Source organism: Bos mutus, chromosome 11 (genome assembly GCF_027580195.1).
Source record: "Bos mutus isolate GX-2022 chromosome 11, NWIPB_WYAK_1.1, whole genome shotgun sequence".
Classification (NCBI taxonomy): domain Eukaryota; kingdom Metazoa; phylum Chordata; class Mammalia; order Artiodactyla; family Bovidae; genus Bos; species Bos mutus.
Window position 1 is genome coordinate 69209938 of NC_091627.1, and position 23199 is coordinate 69233136.

The 23199-nt window shown below is 40.0% G+C and overlaps 1 protein-coding gene across 1 annotated transcript in view; it reads right to left on the bottom strand.

Moving 5' to 3' along the window:
• Positions 1 to 23199, bottom strand: part of EML6 (EMAP like 6) — a 286960-nt gene that overhangs the window by 179865 nt on the left and 83896 nt on the right. The window contains 3 exon segments of the mRNA XM_070379563.1: positions 3713 to 3744; positions 3747 to 3810; positions 7391 to 7550. Coding sequence (XP_070235664.1) covers positions 3713 to 3744; positions 3747 to 3810; positions 7391 to 7550 — 256 coding nt within the window.

A 23199-nucleotide genomic window follows, 5' to 3' on the forward strand; every position in this document is an offset into this window, starting at 1 on the left:
TAGGACTAACACCAAAAAAAGATGTTATTTTCATCATAGGTAACTGGAATGCAAAAGTAGGAAGTTAAGATATACCTGAGTAACAGGCAAGTTTGGCCTTGGAGCACACAATGAAGCAGGGCAAAGGCTAACAGAGTTTTCCCAACAGAACACGCTGGTCATAGCAAACACCCTCCTCCAACAACACAAGAGACAACTCTACACATGGACATCACCAGATGGTCAATACTGAAATCAGACTGATTATATTCTTTACAGCTGAAGATGGAGATGCTCTATACAGTCAGCAAAAACAAGACTGGGAGCTGACTGTGGCTCAGATCATGAATTCCTTAGTGCCAAATTCAGACTTAAACTGAAGAAAGTAGGGAAAACCACTAGGCCATTCAGGTATGACCTAAATCAAAGCCCTTATGATTATACTGTGGAAGTGAGAAATAGATTCAAGGGATTAAATCTGATGGAGTGCCTGAAGAATTATGGATGGAGGTTTGTAACACTGTACAGGAGGTGGTGATCAAGACCCTTCCCAAGAAAAAGAAATGCAAAAAGGCAGAATGGTTGTCTGAGGAGGCCTTACAAATAGTTGAGAAAAGAAAAGAAGGCAAAGGAGAAAAGGAAAGATATACACACCTGAATGCATAGTTCCAAAGAATAGTAAGAAAAGATAATACAGCCTTCCTAATGATCAATGCAAAGAAATAGAGGAAAACAGTAGAATGGGAAAGACTAGAGATCTCTTTAAGAAAATTAGAGATACCAAGGGAACATTTCATGCAAAGATGGGCACAATAAAGCACGAAAATGGCATGGACCTAACAGAAGCAGAAAACATTAAGAAGAGGTGGCAAGAATACACAGAAGAACTATACAAAAAAGATCTTCATGACCTAGATTAACTCAATGGTGTGATCACTCGCCTAGAGCCAGACATCCTGGAGGGCCTTAGGAAACATTACTACAAACAAAGCTAGTGGAGGTGATGGAATTCAAGCTGAGCTATTAAGGATGATGCTGTTAATGTGTTGCACCCAACATCTCAGCAAATTTGGAAAACTCAGCAGTGGTCACAGGACTGGAAAAGGTCAGTTTTCATTCCAATCCCAAAGAAAGGCCATTCCAAAGAATGTTCAAACTACTGCACAATTGTACTCATCTCACATGCTAGCAAAGTAATGCTCAAAATTCTCCAAGCTAGGCTTCAACAGTACGTGAACCAAGGACTTCCAGATGTTTAAGCTGGATTAAAGGCACTGGAACTAGAGACCAAATTGCCAATATACACTGGATCACAGAAAAAGCTAGAGAATTCCAGAAAAACATCTACTTCTGCTTTATTGACTACATTAAAGCCTTTGACTGTGTGGATCACAACAAACTATGGAAAATTCTTAAAGAGATGGGAAAACCAGACCACCTTACCTGCCTCCTGAGAAACCTGTATGCAGGTCAAGAAGAAACAGTTATAACCAGATATGGAACAACAGACTGGTTCAAAATTGGGAAAGTAGTACATAGGGCTGTACATTGTCACCCTGCTTATGTATCTTATATGCAGAGTACATCATGTGACATGTCGGGATGGATGAAGCACAAGCTGGAATCAAGATTGCAGGGAGAAATATCAATAACCTCAGATATGCAGATGACACCACCCTTATTGCAGAAAACAAAGAGAAACTAAAGAGCCTCTTAATGAAAGTGAAAGAGGAGAGTGAAAAGTTGGCTTAAAACTCCACATTCAAAAAACGAAGATCATGGCATCCGGCCCCATCACTTGATGGCAAAAAACATGGGAAACAATGGAAACGGTGAAAGACTTTATTTTCTTGGGTTCTAAAATCACTGCAGGTGGTAAATGCAACCATGAAATTAAAATATGCTTGCTCCCTGGAAGAAAAGCTATGACCAACCTAGACAGCATATTAAAAAGCAGAGACATTACTTGGCCAACAGAAGTCCATCTAGTCAAAGCTATGGTTTTTCCAGTAGTCATGTATGGATGTGAGAGTTGGACCATAAGGAAAGCTGAGTACCAAAGAATTAATGCTTTTGAACTGTGGTTAGAGAAGACTCTTGAGAATCCCTTGCACTGCAAGGAGATCAAATCAGTCAATCAATCCTAAAGGAAATCAGTCCTGAATATTCACTGGAAGGGCTGATGCTGAAGCTGAAGATCCAATACTTTGGCCACCTGATGCAAAGAGCCGACTCATTAGAAAAGACCCTGACGCGGGGAAAGATTTAAGGCAGGAGAAGAGGATGACAGAAGATGAGATAGTTGGATGGCAGTACCGACTCGAAGGACATGAGTTTGAGCAAGCTCAAACTTCCCTGGTGATGGACAAGGAAGCCTGGCATGCTGAAGTCCTGGGGGTTGCAAAGAGTCTGACAGGACTGAGGGACTGAACTGAGAGCAAAAGGAATTTTTAACGTGTGTGTGTTAGTCACTCAATCATGTTTGACTCTTTGCAACCCTGTGGACTCAAGCCCACCAGACTCCTCTGTCCATGGGATTCTCCAGGCAAGAATACTGGAGTGGGTTGCCATTCCTTTCTCTGCAGGGGATCTTCCCAAACCAGGGATCGAACCCAGGTCTCCTGCATTGCAGGCAGATTCTTTACCATCTGAGCTATCAGGGAAGCTCATAATTTTGGGGTGCCCTTAAAAGGACAATTCTCCCTAGATGAGTATACCATTCATATAAAGAAATCTTTTAGTGCTCATACCAAGCAAGAGGCAGTGAATTTAATATTTAATTAGGGCCTCATTTTGCATGGGATTATATTTTGCAGGGGCTTCGCAGGCGGTCCTAGTGGTAAAGAATCCGCTTGCCAATGCAGGTAGATGTAAGAGATGTGGGTCCAACCCCTGGGTGGGGAAGATCTCTCTGGAGGAGGACATGGCAACCCACTCCAGTATTCTTGTCTAGAGAATCCCATGGACAGAGGAGCCTGGTGGGCTATGGTCCATAGAGTTGCAAAGAGTTGGACACACTGCAGTGTTTTAGCATGCATGCATATTTTGCAGAAATATAGAAAAACTAGGAATCAACGTAAGACAGTCATACAGATTCATTTTCTAAAATTAGAAAATCAAGATGATAAAGTAGTGAAATTATTTTAATTATTCTAGACAACTAGAGAAATAGATTTCCTAATAATGTACATGCCTGCTTCCTATCCCATCTTTCCAGCTATGCCTACATAGAATTATCATCTGTGATCACAATGACTTCAACATGAATGGTAAGGAGACCACAGTTAAATTTCAGGTTCTCAAATATAACAGAATCACACAGTTGTCATCACATTCATTTGAAATTCAAACATATATATTGGTAAACATATCTTTGAGAATATTACTTTCTAACAACTATTTCCATTTCTAGATGAATGCATTGAAATGGTACATACAGTTTCAAATTCAATTCTATTTTTATTTTACAAAGCTAAATGTCAGTATCAAAAATTTATTTTACAAAGGAACAGCAGTAACAATTTAAAGTATCTGATCACCAGAAGAGATCATGCCAACATAGCTACTAATCATAAATTAATTTTCTTAATCAGTAAGTTTTTAAGTTGAATATGGAAGGAAAATCTACGTGTGGCAAATTTACTTTAAAAAACAATTACAACTTTGAGAGCTACATCACAGTTCCCCCACAGTAATGAAACCTGCATGGTTTGATCCAACAAGGTCTTCTTACCCGGTCAGAGTGGCCGGTGGCTGAGGCCAGAGTTTTCCTTTTCTCCAGTCCCAAATGCAGACTGTGTTTTTGGCATCCAATCCCACAGAGGCTAAACGCTAAGAATAAGAACAAAAATTTAACTTCAGAAAATGATGGGAAGATTTCCTATTATCCATGCTGTCTTTCAATAAATAGTTCTTATTGCCTACTGTGGGCCAGGTATTGAATTTCTTATGGAAAAAAAAATGATTTCTCAAAACTAAAGATATCAAAGTAGATACTTTTCTATTAGCATATAATAAAATTTCAGTGACTTAAAACCTGCAACTAATTTAACATAATAACAAACATAACAAACATGCAAAAGTCTCTGATTCATCTGATTCATCAGTGGAAATCAGAACTAGAAGGAGCGGCTTAAATTTTTTTAATTGGCTTTAAGAGTCTAATATGGTTTTAAGAGAGTCTAGGATTCTTAAGTTGAAAAGCCTCACCAAACAGTTAAAATGAATGGGTTTGACAAACACATGGAGAATAAATCCCATTAATATTATCTTCATTCTTAAGTTTCATAATTTCACGGACATTTGAAGTGACTAGAGAAGGATACATAAGTTTAGTAATAGTAACCTGATATTTCATCTCCAAAACTAAATTATTTGGATTCAGATCAGAAACTTGTCCTGGAAGGGAAAAGAAATCCAAAACCTGTGTATATACAAAATCAATAGTGTCGAAACATGTATTAGGGACACCAAAACTGGAGCTTCTAGTAGAATAGCACTCGAAAAAAAAAACAGCACTATGTAACAGAGAGAGGTCTGGGCTGGGAGTAAGCAGATTTGGCTTCTCTTTTGACTTTGTGATTAGCCAGACACAGACATTAGAAAGTTAACTAAACTCCTTAAATTTCTGTTTTTCAACTGTAAAATGAGTGCAAAGTATTTGTTTCTGTCTACAAAATAGTGTTGTATGGACTGTGAAATAATGTAAATCAAAGGTTTTTAAGACATCACTACCAAATGTAAGAGTAGGTGAGCTTACGTATTTCACTGAGTATGTGTGTATGTGCATATTCAAGCAATGATAGGCAGCCATATGTGGCTAAATGTATACATGTGTTGTTATGCAGAAATTATTCAGGTTTCTTCACTAAAGGCGACTTCCATTAGGAATATTTAGGATTAAAAAAATATATAGCTGGAGGGTCTAAAATGGATTCTTAATGAAAGCAGATCTTTGCTGTAATTTTCAATTGAGAGTTCCAGCAATAGAAATGATTCTAGTACATGGTTGCATTTTTATCTATACATGAAAATTTGGAGTGGGTGGATTCCATTCAGCTTATTTTTTCTTTTCTCTTTACTTAAATAGAAAATTAGTTAACATAAACATGGGCCCTAACGTAAAACCCACATAAGAAATGTGAAAAAGATTGAGAAAAAGCCAAAAGAAATCTATTCTGTTCATTTGCAGTGACAGGCCCTATTGCTACTCGAAAAGCATTTCTATTGCCTTTTGTTGCTTGTAAGGTGACAGGCCATTTGTCACTTTCTAAACATCACTCAATTTTAGTGAACTCTGTCTAGGGAAAAAGGTAGATCTGAAGTCATAGGCATCAACAAGCCATGAAATCCATCACAGCAAACAAATAGGAGGGCATTTTTCTCAGCTGAGAGTTATGAAAGTACCATGCAGTCCACCCCTACCTGAACCTCCAAAATGGAACCTAAAAAACAACAAGGATTCGAACACAAAATAACATGAACAAAAAGCTAAAAGTTACAGCTGGATCTCCCTCCGCTACATGACATTTTCCTGTGTGCTTCAGAACAAATTTTGATAAAGAGTGTTTGTTAGAAAAACAAAATCAGATTAGAGAATGTGCATGTGAGTTCACATCTAAGCATTCATCTCCACTTGCATATGCATTCTGACACATTCAACCTAATCAGGAAGTCAGCAACTGCAAATCTGAATAAATGTCACTATCTAGCTATTTCTCTTAAGACCTGGATATAATGGAACTTACGCATTATCTTGATTCAATTATGAGATTACAGAGTAGTTAAAAACATACACCAAGGGGTCTACATGTGTACTGAACTGAACGAAATGATCACTACCCAAATCAGGTCCAAGTCCTATAATCTACTGAACTTCCTGCAAACTCTCAGTTTGGTCAATTTTCTATGAGTAATTTCACAGGTCTTTCTACATTATAAGTGCTCAGTCGTGTCTAACTCTTTGCAACCCCACAGACTGTAGCCCACCAGGCTCCTCTGTCCATGGAATTTTCCAGGCAAGAATACTGGAGTGGGTTGCCCTTTCCTTCTCCAGGGGATCTTCCTGACCCAGGGATCAAACCCATGTCTCTTGTGTCTCCTGCATTGCAGGTGGGTTCTTTACCACCGTGCCACCTGGGAAACCCAATATGAACTTAAGAGAAGTACCTCTGAAATTTTCCAAAAAAAAGATTGAAGGAATTAACTGGCATAAATACAAAGGGTGGAAGGGACAGAGGAAGGGTGTCTTAGGAACATGGAGAAGGCTAGAAGAAAAGACAAGGTTTTAGTGAGGAGGTAAATGCAGGGAGAGCCAGGAATGAGGTCTCTGTATTTCCAGTCCCTTCTCTGTAACATGTTTTTTAAATTGAGATATATCTATTTTTTAAATTGAGATGTATCTATTAATACATGAAGAAATCTTTTCTATCAAGTGTTGCTGAAGTCCAAGGAAAGAGAGTCACTTTGTTGGAAGGGGAGACTGGGAAGGCTTCCTGAAGACCTATGAAGGGTCCTGGAAGTATGAGTCACTATAAAGGGCAAGGAGTGTGAGCAGGCACTGAAGGTGGAGAGGGCAGCATGAGAAAGGGTCTGCAGGTGCCCCAGTGTCTGGTCTCATAGAGGAATCTCACTGACGTGTCCAGCTTGACTGCAGGGCAACAGTGAAGACAAGGACAGAAAAGCTGATTAGCAGCGAATGCCCAGCCACAAGGTATGGACTTCAGTCAGGGGGTACTCCAAACTTTTCTTGTTTTTAAATAATATTCTGACACTTTTTCAGTTGGTGGAATGCATTAGCAAGAAATTGACTGTGTGGAGGAGACTAGTTAAGAGATGACTGGTGGCAGGGAGAATGGGAAGAAGAGAATGAATGTCAGAGTCACTGTAAAGAAACTAATAAATACACATGATCAGTGACTGCTTGAATCAGAGGCAGTGGATAGGGAAGCGGAGTTAGAAGTCACCTCAAGGTTAAAGAGTCAGGGAGAATCTTGTCAGTGAATATCAGGAGGTGATGCTATTTTCTGAAACAAGGGGAACCAAGGAGATGCTCAGGGCTGGAGGTCTGTGAAAAAGGTTTGGTCCAACCCTCGTTCCAAACAGGAAGTTAACAATGGAAGATAAAGTACAATCATTGAGTCACTATGAACCTAATCAACATGAGTTCACTTTCTGGAGGCATTTTTAACCACATGGTGAGACTGGGGGAACCAAAACTGGATCCTATCCAGAGGTGGGTGTCAGTGGCATGAGCATAGAAAAGAACCAAACAGGTGAGGATTCTAGGAGGCTGACAAGGGAAGACAGGGAGGGCTGATAGGCTTTCAGAGCCTATAGGCTATGTTCATTATAATTCTAGGTGACTTGTGAGAGGTCATTATGGAAAAAGAAAATGGAAAAAGATACATACCTGTCCATCCGAGTCGAAAGTCAGGCAGGCAACTCCATGTGTGTGGACATCTTTAAGAATAGACACAGTTTGGACATTATAGGAATCCCATATACATATATATGGCTCCTTCCCAACTTGGCCAGTCGCAACGAGAGTTTTATCTGGATGTAAGGCAAGGCTGAAACAGAAAAAGGCCTCTTTCACATCATCCTGTTGAACAAAGCTAAAAAAAAATTGATTATCTTTGATCCACATTTCTAATTTTAATCTAACAAGATAATCCAAAACCCAAAGAAATTATTTAGCTGATTGGTCTAATAGAAATGTTTAACTTTGGTGAAGAGAGGCTTAGCACAGTTTAGCTATCATTTCGTCAGATTTTACCCACTTGGTAAACTTGAAAATCAGACAACTGTTATAATTCTATGATTAGAAAACCGCCTATATTCTATAATTGCCTTATGATATTTACTTACTGGTTTTGAAAATATTACTCAGCTTTCAAGTTCTTTTGACTTTAAATTGAAAAAAAAAATGCTGTTGCCAGGAGAAAGTGCACTTCACAGAATTAATTAAATCTGCTTGCAGAAGCTCTGGGTACCATCCTTATTAGGATTTCAAAGCATGGAGGGGGTATCAGAGTCAAGTGCTGTTTCTGTATCTGCTGCCATAGATTATGTATTTTAAATGAAAATCTCTATTTTACATAAATCACCGTGACACCAACAGAACCGCCAATTACCCTGCCTATGGTTTGTATACAATTTTTCTTACATCTGTAGTCCAATCAAAATAAAACTTTGTCAAATGCCAACTGGAATTTCAAGGACTCTGTAGTAGTCAAGAAGGAGAAATGTGATCATTATTATGCCTGGATGAGAAATCAGTCTAATGTTTCAAATTTGTTGTGCAAAGAGATTGTGCCTTTCTAAAGATATGTGTTGGTAATTTAAAAAGAGAGAGAGACCTATAAAAAGGCAAGCAGATGACTGTTTACACAATAAGCAAAGGTAGAATTATTTTTCTTTTCAGTTTCAGCATCTGTCTACACAACTAACACAACTAGATTTTTTTTCCCTGTTCACCTTTCAGCTTGACTTTTATAAGAATATATGCTCTGAAATTGACACCTTGATTTGCACATTGGCTGCCCCTCACTACCTGTAGTTCCTTGGACATACTACTTGATCTCTTTTGTCCTTGGGTTCCTCATCTATAAAATGGAGGTAACATATGAAAACTGATGATACAATGAACTTAGCATAGAGTAAACATGCAATACAAGTTTTATTATCATCATTATTTGTGAAACTGGTAAGGGAAAGATACAACCAACATACAGGTGGTGCTCCTTTCAGAAAACCATCTACTTCCTGAGTCTTTCTTTGCTCCATGTGTAGCACACCCCCACCCCCACTTCTGTAGCCACCCAGCCCTATAGCCTGTTCGGGGTCTCTCACCCGACTGTGCTCATCTTGTGGGTCTCCCTGCACACCTAGCACCAGCTTTTGCACAGGACCCCGAGTGCTGGCTCCTCTTCCTTACCGTCGGCCCTCCCAGGGCCCTTGGACCCTGGTGCTCGGGTGCAGCTGGTCTTCTCAGGAACTTCCAATGTCCCTATCCACAGGTCTTGGTCCCCCGACTGCCTCCTTAGCTGCCTTCCAATGCTCCATTTGCCCTCTCCTGACAAGGCTGGATGCTCGACGAGTTTTTGTTTTTTCTTGTTAGGCAAAGAGGGTAGAGTTGGAGCTGCTCTGAGGATGAGCTTTGTGGCTTCAGCTGTGGTGTGGGGAGTGAGTGCAGGTCCAGACGGAGGGGCAGGAAGAGGGTGAGCTGGGAGCACTGACCATCAGGGGCATCTCAGAAGAATCAAGCCAAGGCGTTTCTGCAACCACCACCCTTCCCAGAAGCACCCAGCCCCATCTCACGGTCTCACAGAATCTTGGGAGAACTGCAGAGGCAGAGGTGATGGGGATGAGAAAAACCTGGGTGCTCCTAAAGCCAGCAAGGACACTCCAACCAGAAAGGAGTCTGGATCACACTGCCCATCAAGCAAATCTCTATCAGCCTCACCTGCCCTCCCCTCCCCCAACCCTGACGCCGAGTCACAGTACAGGGCACTCCCCCCAGGGGGCTGGCTGGGTGTTGGGGACCAGGCTCTGACCCAAAGGCTGTGCATGGTTGATGCTGCTTGAGTTCAGAACCTGGGAGTGAAACGCACACAGACCAGCTGAAAGTCTATCACCTCTCAGGAGGAAGGACCCTGAAAGATGGGTCCAATCCCATCTTGGGCTGCAACAACCCTAATGCACCATCTCAGGGCATGTCCTGGGGGCCTGTTGTTCCCCCTAGCAGGAACAAGGTGTCTGGCATTCATCCTGGGAGACTGTGACTGCCTCTTCCTCAAGCCTTTCCCCTGAAACACCCCTCAGGGCACTGCTCTCCTTTCCCACCTGGCCCACCAGCTAGCACCCAGCAGTGGGGGAGTGGGCCACTCCAGGCAGGACCTTCATCATGAACTGTGCTCCTCTTGTGAACTCTGTCAGGGAGCTCATGGGCCTGAGCTGAGCCTGGTCTGGGTGGGGGAGGGTGGGGTTCCCAGGAAGACAAACAAGCTGCAGGTGACTTCGCGGCTTTAGCCGTGGTGGGAGTGAACGTAGGACCTGATGGAGGGGCAGAGAGAAGAGGATACGCGGGGATGGGAAACACCTGGATGCCCCAAGTCTGAGTTGGCCATCTTAGTGCTTGCTGGAAAATATCTCCAGGGACAGTTATAAGGAATAACATAAAAATAAAACACATGTTAAACGGTAGCCTTTTCACAGTCAGTTCAGCCACTCAGTCGTGTCTTACTCTTTGTGACCCCATGGACTGCAGCACGCCAGGCCTCCCTGTCCATCACCAACTCCCAGAGCTTACTCAAACTCATGTCCATTGAGTCGGTGATGCCATCCAACCATCTCATCCTCTGTCGTCCCCTTCTCCTCCTGCCTTCAATCTTTCCCAGCATCAGGGTCTTTTCAAATGAGTCAGCTCTTCACATCAGGTGGCCAAAGTATTGGAATTTCAGCTTCAGCATCAGTCCTTCCAATGAATATTCAGGACTGATTTCCTTTAGAATAGACTGGTTGGATCTCCTTGCAGTCCAAAGGACTCTTAAGAGTGTTCTCCAACACCACAGTTGAAAAGCATCAATTCTTCAGCGCTCAGCTTTCTTTATGGTCCAACTCTCACATCCATGACTACTGGAAAAACCATAGCTTTGACTAGACGGACCTTTGTTGGCAAAGTAATATCTCTGCTTTTTAATATGCTGTATAGGTTGGTCATAAGTTTTCTTCCAAGAAGCAAGTGTCTTTTAATTTCATGGCTGCAATCACCATCTGCAGTGATTCTGGAGGCCCCCAAAATAAAGTCTGTCACTGTTTCCACTGTCTCCCCATCTATTTGCCATGAAGTGATGGGACCAGATGCCATGATCTTAGTCTTCTGAATGTTGAGTTTTAAGCCAACTTTTTCACTCTCTTTCACTTTCATCAAGAGGCTCTTTAGTTCTTTGCTTTCTGCCGTAAAGGTGGTGTCATCCGTATAAGTGACTCTTAGAGGTTTTAAAACATTTTAAGATTGTAGAACACTTTATCATTCATTCATTCATTCAAGAAATCCTTATTTAAAAAACTATGAAATGTCAGGTGGTGCCATAGATAACATAAACAGAAAATACACTGCCTTTCTTTCAAGAAGCCCATCTTAAAAGGAAGGACAGACAAGTAAACAGATAATGGGCTGGCCAGGGCAGTCTTGAAAGCCCTTTTATTGTCAGAGGGCATCACTGACAATTATTAGCAGGAAACAACATCAATAGTTTCATAGTTTAAGAAGGTAACCCTAGTAGCAGTAAGGAAGAGTGGAAAGAACAGATGCGTAAGGTCTATTAGGAGACGAGGCAGACAGGCCCGTTAGACACTAGGTTGAGACTGAGGTGAGACAGGGGTAGATGGAATGGAGAGGATGAGTCAAGAGATGTTTAAAGGAAAGAGAGAGAGAAAGGTTTAGGATGTTTGAGGTCAAGGCAAAGCTTGAACATGTCAAACCTGACATTTTCTTGCTTAGGCAGTTGGCAGCATTCGAGTTTGAAGCCTGCAAGCCTGGTCCTGGGAAAAGGTGGCCTTAATTTCACTTAGTCTCCAAGAAAGAGACTCTCCAGGTACGAAGAAGAGGATTTGACTAAGCTGTCTTTTTCAGGACCGCAGGGGCCATTTCCAAAACTCTACACAGTTCCAACATCATGGTGGAGTAAATTAGCAAGCTGCTTGCTGAAGAGGAAGTGAATGAGCCAACAGTCATGGCTGCCATGCTGCCTCTCTCCACTGCTACCAGCACAGGTTCTACCCCGGGGACTGGAAAATAAAGAGGAACGAGCGTATTTCCCCTACATGCTCAGGCACTTTCAAGAGACACAAATGAAACTCACTTTTGCTGTGATTACAGCTTCTAATTAAAATGCTTGAGAGACTTGGTAGATTTAAGGGGTTCTAAAACACCAACAGTAAAAAAAATTGCTATTCCAGGCAATTGTTCTAACTATAATTTTGTGATTTCCTGACTTTTCTCATTCCTTGAATGAAGGAGGAAATGAAAAAAACAACTTTCAACAAATCTTTAGAGAGGCCCTCAAAATAATTTATCAGTGTATGTTATCCAACTAGCAGGGTGACCCAAAAACATCCCATTATGGACTTGAAATGTTTTTACTCTGGTTTTTATTATTCTTTTCATTCATCTTAAAGCACATAAATTTATCACATTTATTTAAATGTCCGCACTGGATTTTTTTTTTTTTTTTTTTTTTTGCCAGAAGTTTTTTTAACACTGTTCTTTAAACCACCTCTTCCCAGCCCATGATAGCCCATTTATACAAGTTCCTATTTATCGTTTGAATACATTAAGAAAATTACCTACTTCTCCTTTTATAAGCCAAGTCTCTGACCTGATTCTCTGGCTTGCAAGCAACACTGCAATGACTCATAGTGTTCCTATTTATCCACATCCATGGCAAGAATAGGGCGAATAGACAACCAACTCTATTCACTTTGCCATTACTCCATTAGCTTCCCAGAAACTTCACTTCTGCCACTTTAGTAACAGAATGACAGCATCCATGTATCTTTGTTGTTGTTGTTGTTTACTTTTTAACTTTACAATATTGTATTGGTTTTGCCATTATCAACATGAATCCGTGTATGTTTTAGAGCAGAGCCAAGTGGCATTTATTTTGTTTTGAATTTGTCATTTAATTTCAACAGCACTTTTTAATTCTCCTAAGAGAGTGGGATGGGGAAACCAGCAAACCTTAATCAAAAGATTTGCAAGAGTGTAATACATGTAAGGTATCAGTAATGGTGCAGTTACAGAAGCAATATTTTAATAAGCAGGTTTGAAGCTTACCATCAGCTATCTATTCACTTCTTCTCACATCTCTGCATTTAGGAATTCAAGAATTTCATGAAAAGTCATTTTGAGCAGGATTTGCTTTCATCTAATTCCAAACATGTTTGTAATTTTAGTCCAGAAGCATTTAAATGACATAGATAGATATATTAACAGATATAGATACGGATTCCAAATTGGCCCCCTACTGCCTACTTAAAAATTGCTCTTTGCTTCTTTTACAGAGATGCCCTAAGACTAAGAAGCTATCCTAAGTAATGCCTTTGGATCAACCAACAGATTAAAGAGGGTCAGTCTCCTTATCCTATTAAGGGGCCATGATGAAAATTATCCTGCCTCCTGAATTCCTTTTGACAAGATTTCATCAGAATCAGCCGACTGTTGTGTTATTCCATGAAGAAATTACAGAAGTGGAAAGCACCACCATGACACAAAACATCTGGTTGACTCTGGGCTTCCCAGCACCCTCTTCACCATATCACAGGGTTGCAATTCTTTCTGTGACTAGAAGTACTGATGACATTTACTTATATTTTATGTCCATCTTCCATTTGAGGGTCCATAAATCAAAATCTCTGTTTTTCTAAGAAAACTGGCACACTACAAAATTTGTAGATTATTATTGCTACAACAGCAATGTCACAATGTTAAAACTTTCAGAATTGACTCCCTTTCGCTGAGGGTCTCAATACAATTGAGGTCTTATTCCATACCTACAGAAAAAGGTTTGGTGTCCTTTCCTTGGTACTCAGTTTATTGTACACATGGCAACAAAAAAGGGATCGAGCTTTTAAAAAACTGCTTTTCTCTGTGTATATATCAATCTAGTTCCATTGGGAAATCCCATTTTCTGTTGCCATGGCAATAGAAAGCACTGCAGAGGACTTTCATCACCCTGTCTGGGAGAAGGAATTGATTGGTTTCTCCAGCATGCCGAGAGGGCAAAACCATGTCTTTTTGATGTCAGATAAAATGAGGAAGATTTCCCAATATGTTGTGTGGGGAGATGAGAATTAATAGAGTCATGAAAAGAGGTAGCTTTATGAAGTTAAACAAAAAACTCTCATCAACACCAATCAGTCTCAATTCCTAAAGGCAAAAAACTATATTTGAGTACTTATTCCAAGTGCAGCATTTTAAAAAATGTTCATGATTCAGACTTGACTTTTTTAAAGCCTTACTTCATTTTTGCCCAGGTTGCTTCAGGGATTTTCTCAGTAATAACTTTATATGTTAGTAGCTTTTTTCCCCCACGGTGGTCTCAGGAAAACATGAAAGCCTTCTCCCTCCTTTCCCTGAAAATAACCCTGAGAGAATTTTCCAATGTTGATGGTAGAAGTGCATCAGAGTGATTAGGCTGAACTGTCTGAGGGCAGAGGGGGAGGCTACTGCTTTCTGAGCTGCAGAGTAAGTGGCCCAACCTCAGTGGATGTTCACCTGTGAGAATGAAAAGGCAAAGGAAGGCTCTTTTAAAAATAGTGGGCTGGAGGCAGTGGAACCTCAGATGAGGGTGGTCGTGCTCAAGTCCTCATCCCCAGAGATGCACTCGGCACGAGGGTACCACCCCTGGGGCTGTGATCTCACCTGACACCATGGAGATGGCCCTTCCCTCCATGTGGGCCTGGGCCGGACAAGTGGAAGTGACAGCAATGTCAACAGGCCAGCAGGTCTACTACCATGCCCTGAACTGTGCAAGCCTCAGGGTCCCTGTACAATCTGTGGTTGAGCAATGCTCTGTCAGATTAGACTTCTCACAACCTTGATGAGTGGCACAGCTAATAAGAATAGATGTGATTTGGAAAAATAAAGACACACAATATTATATTTTGCATGCAGAGTGTTGCCATACTTGTATTGGTATGGAACCATATTCTAGCAATACCTGAACGCCACAGAAAAGAATGGCTAAGAGATTAGTGGTTTGTCTTTGCCTGAGATCAAAGCATGCAGCAGCATGCTAGTGTCAGCAAGAACTGATTGTTAAATTTCAGCAATCTTGCAAATCAGTTGTTAAACATGGCCACTGTTAATAATTATATAAACTTGCAGCTAAATAAATTATATTAACCACAAAGGTAATACACACAAAAACTCATCACTTCCTAATTAGCTTACTATTACCTATAGTCTTGAGGTTACTGTCAGCCTATCCAGCCCATACAGAACAGTGTGCCTCTCTCTGCACATCTTTTTTCAACTGTTTTCAATGATGTCACCTTAGTGGTTTGAAATCAGCTAGGGTGGGAGTTTTCACATCATGGAAATCAACAAATGCTACAAATCAGGGCTTGATTTGTTGTTTTTTCAACTGTCCAGACTTAAGACATAGAAGGTAATAATGTGGTATATTCCACATTATTAAAAGTGTGTCGTGTCTATAGCTGTGACATTATGAATAACATGAACAATTAAGAAAATAGTTTTCCAATATTCAAAAAGTAGTATCAATTAGCAAGGAAGTCGCTCACATCACTGGCTAATGATTAAAGTTCTGACATAGATTTTTGTTGTTTCACTTTTTTCTTATTAATATAAACAAAATATCAACTCACATTCATGTAAAGAACTATATTCATTTGTCAGTGATGTGAGGGACTTCCTTTCTGAACCAGATAGTAATAAAGTATTTATTCCTCATCTGATTTTGTCAAATCAAGGTTGAATTGCAACCATAGGTTGGCCATAGATACAAGAGTTCATCAAAAATAAAGGAAAGAATTTTATGAGAATTAGCCACATGGGATTTATAGTGTATTATATATTTTATTATTATTTTGTAAATTGTGTACAACACATCATTCATATCAGTAAAATTTATAACAAACTTATGAATGTATATGCATACATACCTTTTCTCTTGGAGAGCTTGATCTTAACAGTTATCAGTACATCACTGAAGCATATCTCCTCTACTTACTGGCATACAAGTTTCTCACAAATCACCTTCAGGAAACTACTCAACCTCTCTGTGCCTCAGTTTCTCATCCATAAAATATGAATAATAACAGTTCTACCTAAAAGAAGGTAGGCACTATTGTGAGGATGTAACAAATCCTAAAGCAATCCCATTATTTCATGGCAAATAGAAGGGGTCAAGGTGGAATTAGTGACAGATTTCCTCTTCTTGGGCTCTAAAATCACTGTGGATGGTTTGACTGTAGATATGTAATCAGAAAATGACTGCTTCTCAGCAAGAAAGCAATGACAGACCTAGACAGTATGTTGAAAAGCAGAGACATGACTCTGCCGACGAAAGTCCCTACAGTCAAGGCTATGGTCTTCCCAGCGGTCACATATGGTTGTGAGAGCTGGACCGTAAAGAAGGCAGAGCATCAGAGAATTGATGCCTTCAAACTGTAGTGCTGGAGAAGACTCCTAAAAGTCCTGTGGATGGCAAGGAGATCAAACCAGTCAATCTTAAGGGAAATCAACCCTGAAGATTCATTGGAAGGACTGATGCTAGCTTAAGTTCCAGTACTTTGATCACCTGATGTGAACAGCCGACTCATTGGAAAAGTCCCTGGGAAAGACTGAGGACAGAAGGAGAAGAGGGCATCAGAGGATGAGATGGCTGGATGGCATCACTGATGCAATGGGCATGAACCTGGGCAAACTTCAGGAGATGGTGAGGTCCATGGGGTTGCAAAGAGTTGGACACGACTGGGTAACTGAACAACAACAAAGCGATGACTAAAACAAGGATGCTTACAACATGGTAAGCAGTGCATAGATGTGTGGCTGTTATTAATCAACTGCCAGACTGCTCAAAACAGACACATGTGGGGCCCCTGGGGACTGACATTCTAAGACAGGGAAAGTCATGTGCATGGAGAGCTATTGTGATGCATCCTCCAAAATTTAAAAATAAGACCACCTTCTGAGAATTAAACTGGTAAAAACCACATAAATGGATGACTGGTTATCTAAAGAACTGATTCAAAGGAGAAGATACCCTAGGCAAGAAGTTCGAAAATTATATATAGTCATGATTAACAGTCAGAGAATCTGGACTCAAATAATGAAATCAACAAATATGAGTAGACTATTAATAGAAGGGGAAGTTCTACATAAAGCCTTTATAAAAGGGAGTCATAAAGTAGAGCACTGGCATAAGGATAGACATACAGACATACAGATTGATGGAACAAAATTGGGTCCATCAATAGACTTATATTTGTCTGGTCAATTGACTTCCAATGAAAGCATTAAGGTAACTTAAAGGGGAAAGATAGTTGTTTTAAACTAAAACAACTGGACATCCACATAGAAAAAAGAATAAACCTCAGCACTTACGTCTCATCACTCACAAATATTATCTTCAATGACCAGAGAGCTAAATGGAAGAACTAAAACCATACAACCGATATAAAAACACATATGAAAACCATTGTGACCTTTGAAAGACAATCACTTTTTAGAGAAGAAACAGAATTCATTAGCTGTAAAAGAAAACAATTGATAAACTGGACTTCAATATTAAAGCTTATGCTCTTTATTTTTATTTATTTTTTTATTTTATTTTTAAACTTTACATAATTGTATTAGTTTTGCAAAATATCAAAATGAATCCATCACAGGTATACATGTGCTCCCCATCCTGAACCCTCCTCCCTCCTCCCTTCCCATACCTTCCTTCTGGGTCGTCCCAGTGCACTAGCCCCAAGCATCCAGTATCGTGCATTGAACCTGGACTGGCATCTCATTTCATACATGATATTTTACATGTTTCAATGCCATTCTCCCAAATCTTCCCACCCTCTCCCTCTCCCACAGAGTCCATAAGACTGTTCCATACATCAGTGTCTCTTTTGTAAAGCTTATGCTCTTTAAAGACACCATTAGGAAAATGAAAAATGAAGCCATAAGGTAGAGAAAATTATCAAAGAACTTGTACCTGGTACATAAAAAGAATGCTTACACTTCAATAGTAAGAGGACAACCCAACGTAAAATACAATATTGTAAAGTAATTAGCTTCCAATTAAAATAAAAAAAACCATATATATATATATATATATATATATATCCCAAAGACTTTAAATACTGTGAAAGACAACTAAAATGGAGAAGGCTGACAATACCAAGAGCTGCTGAGGACGTAGAATAGCTAGAATGCATACACATTGCTGATAGGGATGTAAGATAATAAGTCACTTTGGAAAGTGGTTTGGTAGTTTCTTATAAAGTTACACATACAGTTATCATATGACCTAACAATGCCACCCCTAGATATTTACCCAAGAGAAATAAAATATCTCTAAATAAAGACTTATGTACAAATACTCATAGCTGCTTTATTTATAATAGCCAAAAATTGGGAATAACTCAAATATTCATCTACAGTGAATGGATAAACAAATTATTATATATACAGTGGAGCCATTTTCAGCAATAAACAAGGAATGAACTAATTACTGATACACACAATAACACGGATGAATCTCAAAAATATTATACTGAGTGAAAGAATCCTGGAGCATTCAATGTCACTAAATATCTTCATCATACAAAGCTAGGAGCCAAAAGACACTGTCTATTGTTGATGACTCCAAAAATAAAAGTGCAAAAATATAAAAGTTACAAAGGTAAATGGTAACAGAATTAAAAATTAAATGTATAGGAATTAAATGTATAGAAAAAATTAAATGTATAGAATTAAAAATTAAATGTATAGGAACCCTTTGAGGAGGACATGAGATGGGACATAAGAATGGCATATATAAGCTACATCTTCATGTGTCTTGAAAGGAAGTTGATCATGTTTAAAACAGATAAATCAAGAAAAAGCAACTAGGGCTTCCCTGGTGGCTCAGTGGTAAAGAATTCAGCTGCCAGTGCAGGAGACACAGGCTCGATCTCTGATCTGAGAAGATCCCACAGGCCACAAAGCAACCTAAGCCCACGAGCCACAACTATTGAGCCTGTGCTCTAGAGCCCAGGAGCCACAGCTACTGAAGCCCACATGCCCTAGAGCCCGTGCTCCACAAGAGAAGCCGCCGCGACAAGAAGCTTGTGCACCGCAACTAGAGAAAAGCCTGTGCATCAGTGAAGACCCAGCACAGCCATAAATAATTACTAAAAATAGAAAGAAATAACAATTAATATTGTTAAGCGATGTATAGGTAATCACCAGAAAGAACAGTCATAAGATTTAAAACTGTCAAGAGGGAGGGGATGTATATATACCTATGGCTAATTCATATTGAGGTATGGCAGAAACCAACATAATATTGTAATGCAATTATCCTCCAATTAAAAATTAATTATAATAATAAAAAAGAATTAAAAGTGTTCTTTTGGAAACCGCATTGGGGATGTGGAAGGGTGGAGCAGGAGCAGTTCTTCATTATAAGGCCTTCTGTAATTTCTTATTTGTGTGTCAATATTGCTTTGATATAAACATAGAAATTAAAACAGATAAAAACAAGAAAATAGTTACAGAGAAATAAAAATTCATTAACTTATGCAAAAAAGAATGCATCTGGTAGCTGAGAAGTCTTCCACAGGCAGGAAGCAGGAAGGGATGTCTGGTGACTATATCAGATTTATCAACCCCCAGATGTTCTCATCAAGTATAATTGTCACTGATAAAATGAATTTGATCAGCATGGTTAGTCTTACAATTCATTCTCTGAAAAACGAGAAATAATGCTTTAAGATTGTAACACACCAATTTGGTAATGAGAACGCTGACTAATGAAAGAGGTCTGTACGAAACCCAGCTTTCTGGAGCTATTCATCTCTTTTTTCTTCTGTAAGTAAGGAACATGACTCAAGCATTGAGGGTTATATTTGGCAGAAGTCCTGTTAATTTAGGATAATTAAATATGCCAGTCATGTGTTTTAGTAAGGTCTACTTAAATACTTCAGAGAAGTCATTAGTGAATCCATCTGGTCCAGTAGCTTTGCCAGATGGCAAAATGTTACTATACCTCTGTCTTGTTCTTGGAATATTCTACCTCTATTGTATCATAGCATGCAGTTATTTTCTGAGTAGGTCGTAATTTGCTAGTTTACATTATCAAAGAATCTGGAAGGTGGAAAGCAAGCCTGACAGTTGTGTCACATCCTGTCAACTGAGCCACAAGATTTCAAGGCTGCATTAAATGGCCTGTTTGTTCTACTGTTGAATTCAAAGTGATTTCATCATTTCTGCTTCCTCAAAGTGGTCTACATTAAACACTTCAGATGGTGCTCCTTTCATGACTAGAGAGTCAGAAGTGCTGGGAGAAGTAACCAGCTGTGTTTCATGAGATTATATAATGCTCCAATATGAGGAGAATCTTGAAAGTATTTCTTCCAGGGGAATAGTCATCTAAATGGAAAAGTGACCAATTTTGATTCTTTAAAATTACAGAATTGTGCAATTTTGTGAGAGTGCCTTAAAATCATAATCTTAAGTTGATTTGGTTTTTTGACCACGCAGAGGTAACCTCTGACTTACCAATTGCCTAACCAGCTCGGTCAAACCACCTATGCGTGTTTGCTTAGTTGCTACAGTCATGTCCGACTCTTTGCGACCCTAAGGACCACAGCCCTTCAGTCCCCTCTGTCCATGGGATTCTCCGGGCAAGCATACTGGAGTGAGGAGCCATTTCCTTCTCCAGGGGATCGTTCCAACCCAGGGATCCAACCCAAGTCTCCTGCATTGCAGGCAGACTACTTATCATCTGAGCTACCTGGGAAACCCTACAGAGCCCTATAGTAAAGGGAGAGTCTGTGAACCAAGAGGCCAGGCAGAAGGGGCCAGGATGAGAAACTTTTTCATGTGGATCTAAATTATGGTGCTGAAGAGGTGATTTCCATAAGAAAGTGCTGAACAAGTGCCTAGCACCTCTGCTTTTTAGGAGACAAGATTCAGAGCCCCGTGGCTCTGAGGACAAGGACTAGAAGCAGGGCAGACTCCGCTGTGCCAGAAGAAAAGAGAGGAAGAGCACCCAGGGATGACTGGGCTCTCACAAGACTGCTATCACCAGTAAGGGATTAATATCCAAAATATGTAAAGACCTCATACAACTCAACAACAACAAAAAACAAACTACCGATTTAAAAGTGGACAGAGTTGATATGATGTTTTCCCAAGGAAGACACACAGATAGCCAACAAGCACATGAAAAGACGTTCAGCATCACTGATTATTAGGGAAAATGCAAGTGAAAACCACAAGCAGATATCATCTCATGCCTGTTAGAATGACTTATCAAAAAGGCAAGAAATAATAAGTGTTGGCAAGGATGTGGAGAAAAGAGAAACTTATACATTGTCGACGGGAATATAAATTGGTACAGCTGCTATGGAAAACGATATGGAGATTCCTCAAAAAATTAATAATAGGGCTACCATATAATCCAGCTATCCCACTTCTGAGTATTTATGCAAAGAAAATGAAAACACTAATTTGAAAAGATATATACACCCCATGTTCGTTACAGCATTATATACAATAGCCAAGATATGGCAACTGAAGTGCTCACCAATAAATGAATGGATTAAAAAGATGTCACACACACACACACACACACACAGGAATACTACTCAAGTCATAAAAAGATGAAATCTTGCTATTTGCAATAACACAGATGGACCTTGAAAGTATGCTAAGGGAAATAATTTAGACTGAGAAAGACATTAGTATATGCTTTCACTCACATGTGGAATATAAAAAACAAACAAAAACAAAATGAATACACAAATCAAACAGAAAAAAAAAAAGGTAGATACATGGATGGGGCAGGGGGAAGGGCAAAATGGGTAAGAGCTATCAACTGTATGGTAATGGGTGGAAACAGTTTTTGATGGTAGACACACTGTAGGGTATACAGAAGTAGCAATATGTTGCACACATGAATTTTATATAATATTATAAACCAATGTTACCCCAATAATACCTGGGGCTTCCCAAGTGGTGCTAGTGGTAAAGAATCCACCTGCAAATGCAGGAGACACAAGAGACATGGGTTCGATCCTTAGGTCAGGAAGATTCCCCTGAAGAAGAAAATAGCAATCCACTCCATTATTCTTGAGTTGGTGATGCCAACCATCTCATCCTCTGTCGCCCCTGTTGCCTCCTGCCTTCAGTCTTTTCCAATGAGTCGGCTCTTTGCAGCAGGTAGCCAAAGTATCAGAGCTTCAGCTTCAGCATCAGTCCTTCCAGTGAACAGTCTGGGCTGATTTCCTTTAGGATTGACTGGTTTGATCTCCTTGCTATTCAAGGGACTCTCAAGAATGCTGCAGAAAAGTTTCATTCCAGGTCACTGATTTTTCTTGTATTTTAGTTCAGCATGAATTGTTTCATGGGGAAAATAAGCTTTATCTATATTCTGCTATTCCACAAAAAAAGGAGAGTCATGGCATCCACAGGACAGGGATATGGAGTTAGGTCCTCTTCAATCCCCATGTCACACTAGGAAGTCCACCATGAATAAACACCCACTGTAAAAACAAGTATCCTTCCAGGGATGGGAATTCATGTAGGTAGCATTTCAATGCCTGGACTGGCCTTGCCAGTTTGCATTACTTCATATTTCCAGACATTGGTTCATCCATCCACCCATCCAAATATCTGCTAGGCCAAGGATGGGTATGAGAGTGGGCTTCCCTGGTTGGTCAGATGGTAAAGAATCTGCCTGCAATGCAGGAGACCTGGGTTTGATCCTTGCATCAGGAAGATCCTCAGAGAAGGTGCGGGCTGTGGAGAGGGCCAACCGACTGATGAGGGACTTTACCGTCTTGGAGGGCAGACTTAACACCCTGAGCCATCCTCTAAGTCAATTCATGCTAGTTTTAAGGAAAATGATGAAAGCAACCATGTGTTCAGGGTTTCTGGAGACTATGATTATGAAAATAATGTCTGATGAAAATTTTCCATATTTTAAAAATTGGTGGTGGTTTAATCACAAAGTCATATTCGATTCTTGAAACCCTGTGGACTACAGTCCATCAGGCTCTTCCGTCCATGGGATTTCCCAGGCAAGAATACTGGAGTGCGTTGCCATTTCCTTCTCCAGGGACTCTTCCCCACCAGGGACTGAACCCACATCTCCTGCATTGGAGGGCGGACTCTTCACTACTGACCCACCAGGGAAGTCAACGGATACTTTAAAAAAAGCTGCTAAAGTATACTCCCTAATTCAAGCGTCATTTTAATGGAATAGTGGATTATATATTTAACACCTAAGTCCTAAGCTATCTAGGAAGCCACTTGATCCTTCTTCAAAAAAAAAAAAAAAAAAAAGTGTACAATCATTAAGCAGGGTGCCCAGAATCTCCCAGTTAGTGGGAGCGCTCTAGATCAGCTTGACTTTTAGCCTCTAGTTCAGCTCTGTTGCTAGCCTTTAAAAGGCTACATTTCCAATGAGCAAAATGTTATCTGGAGAA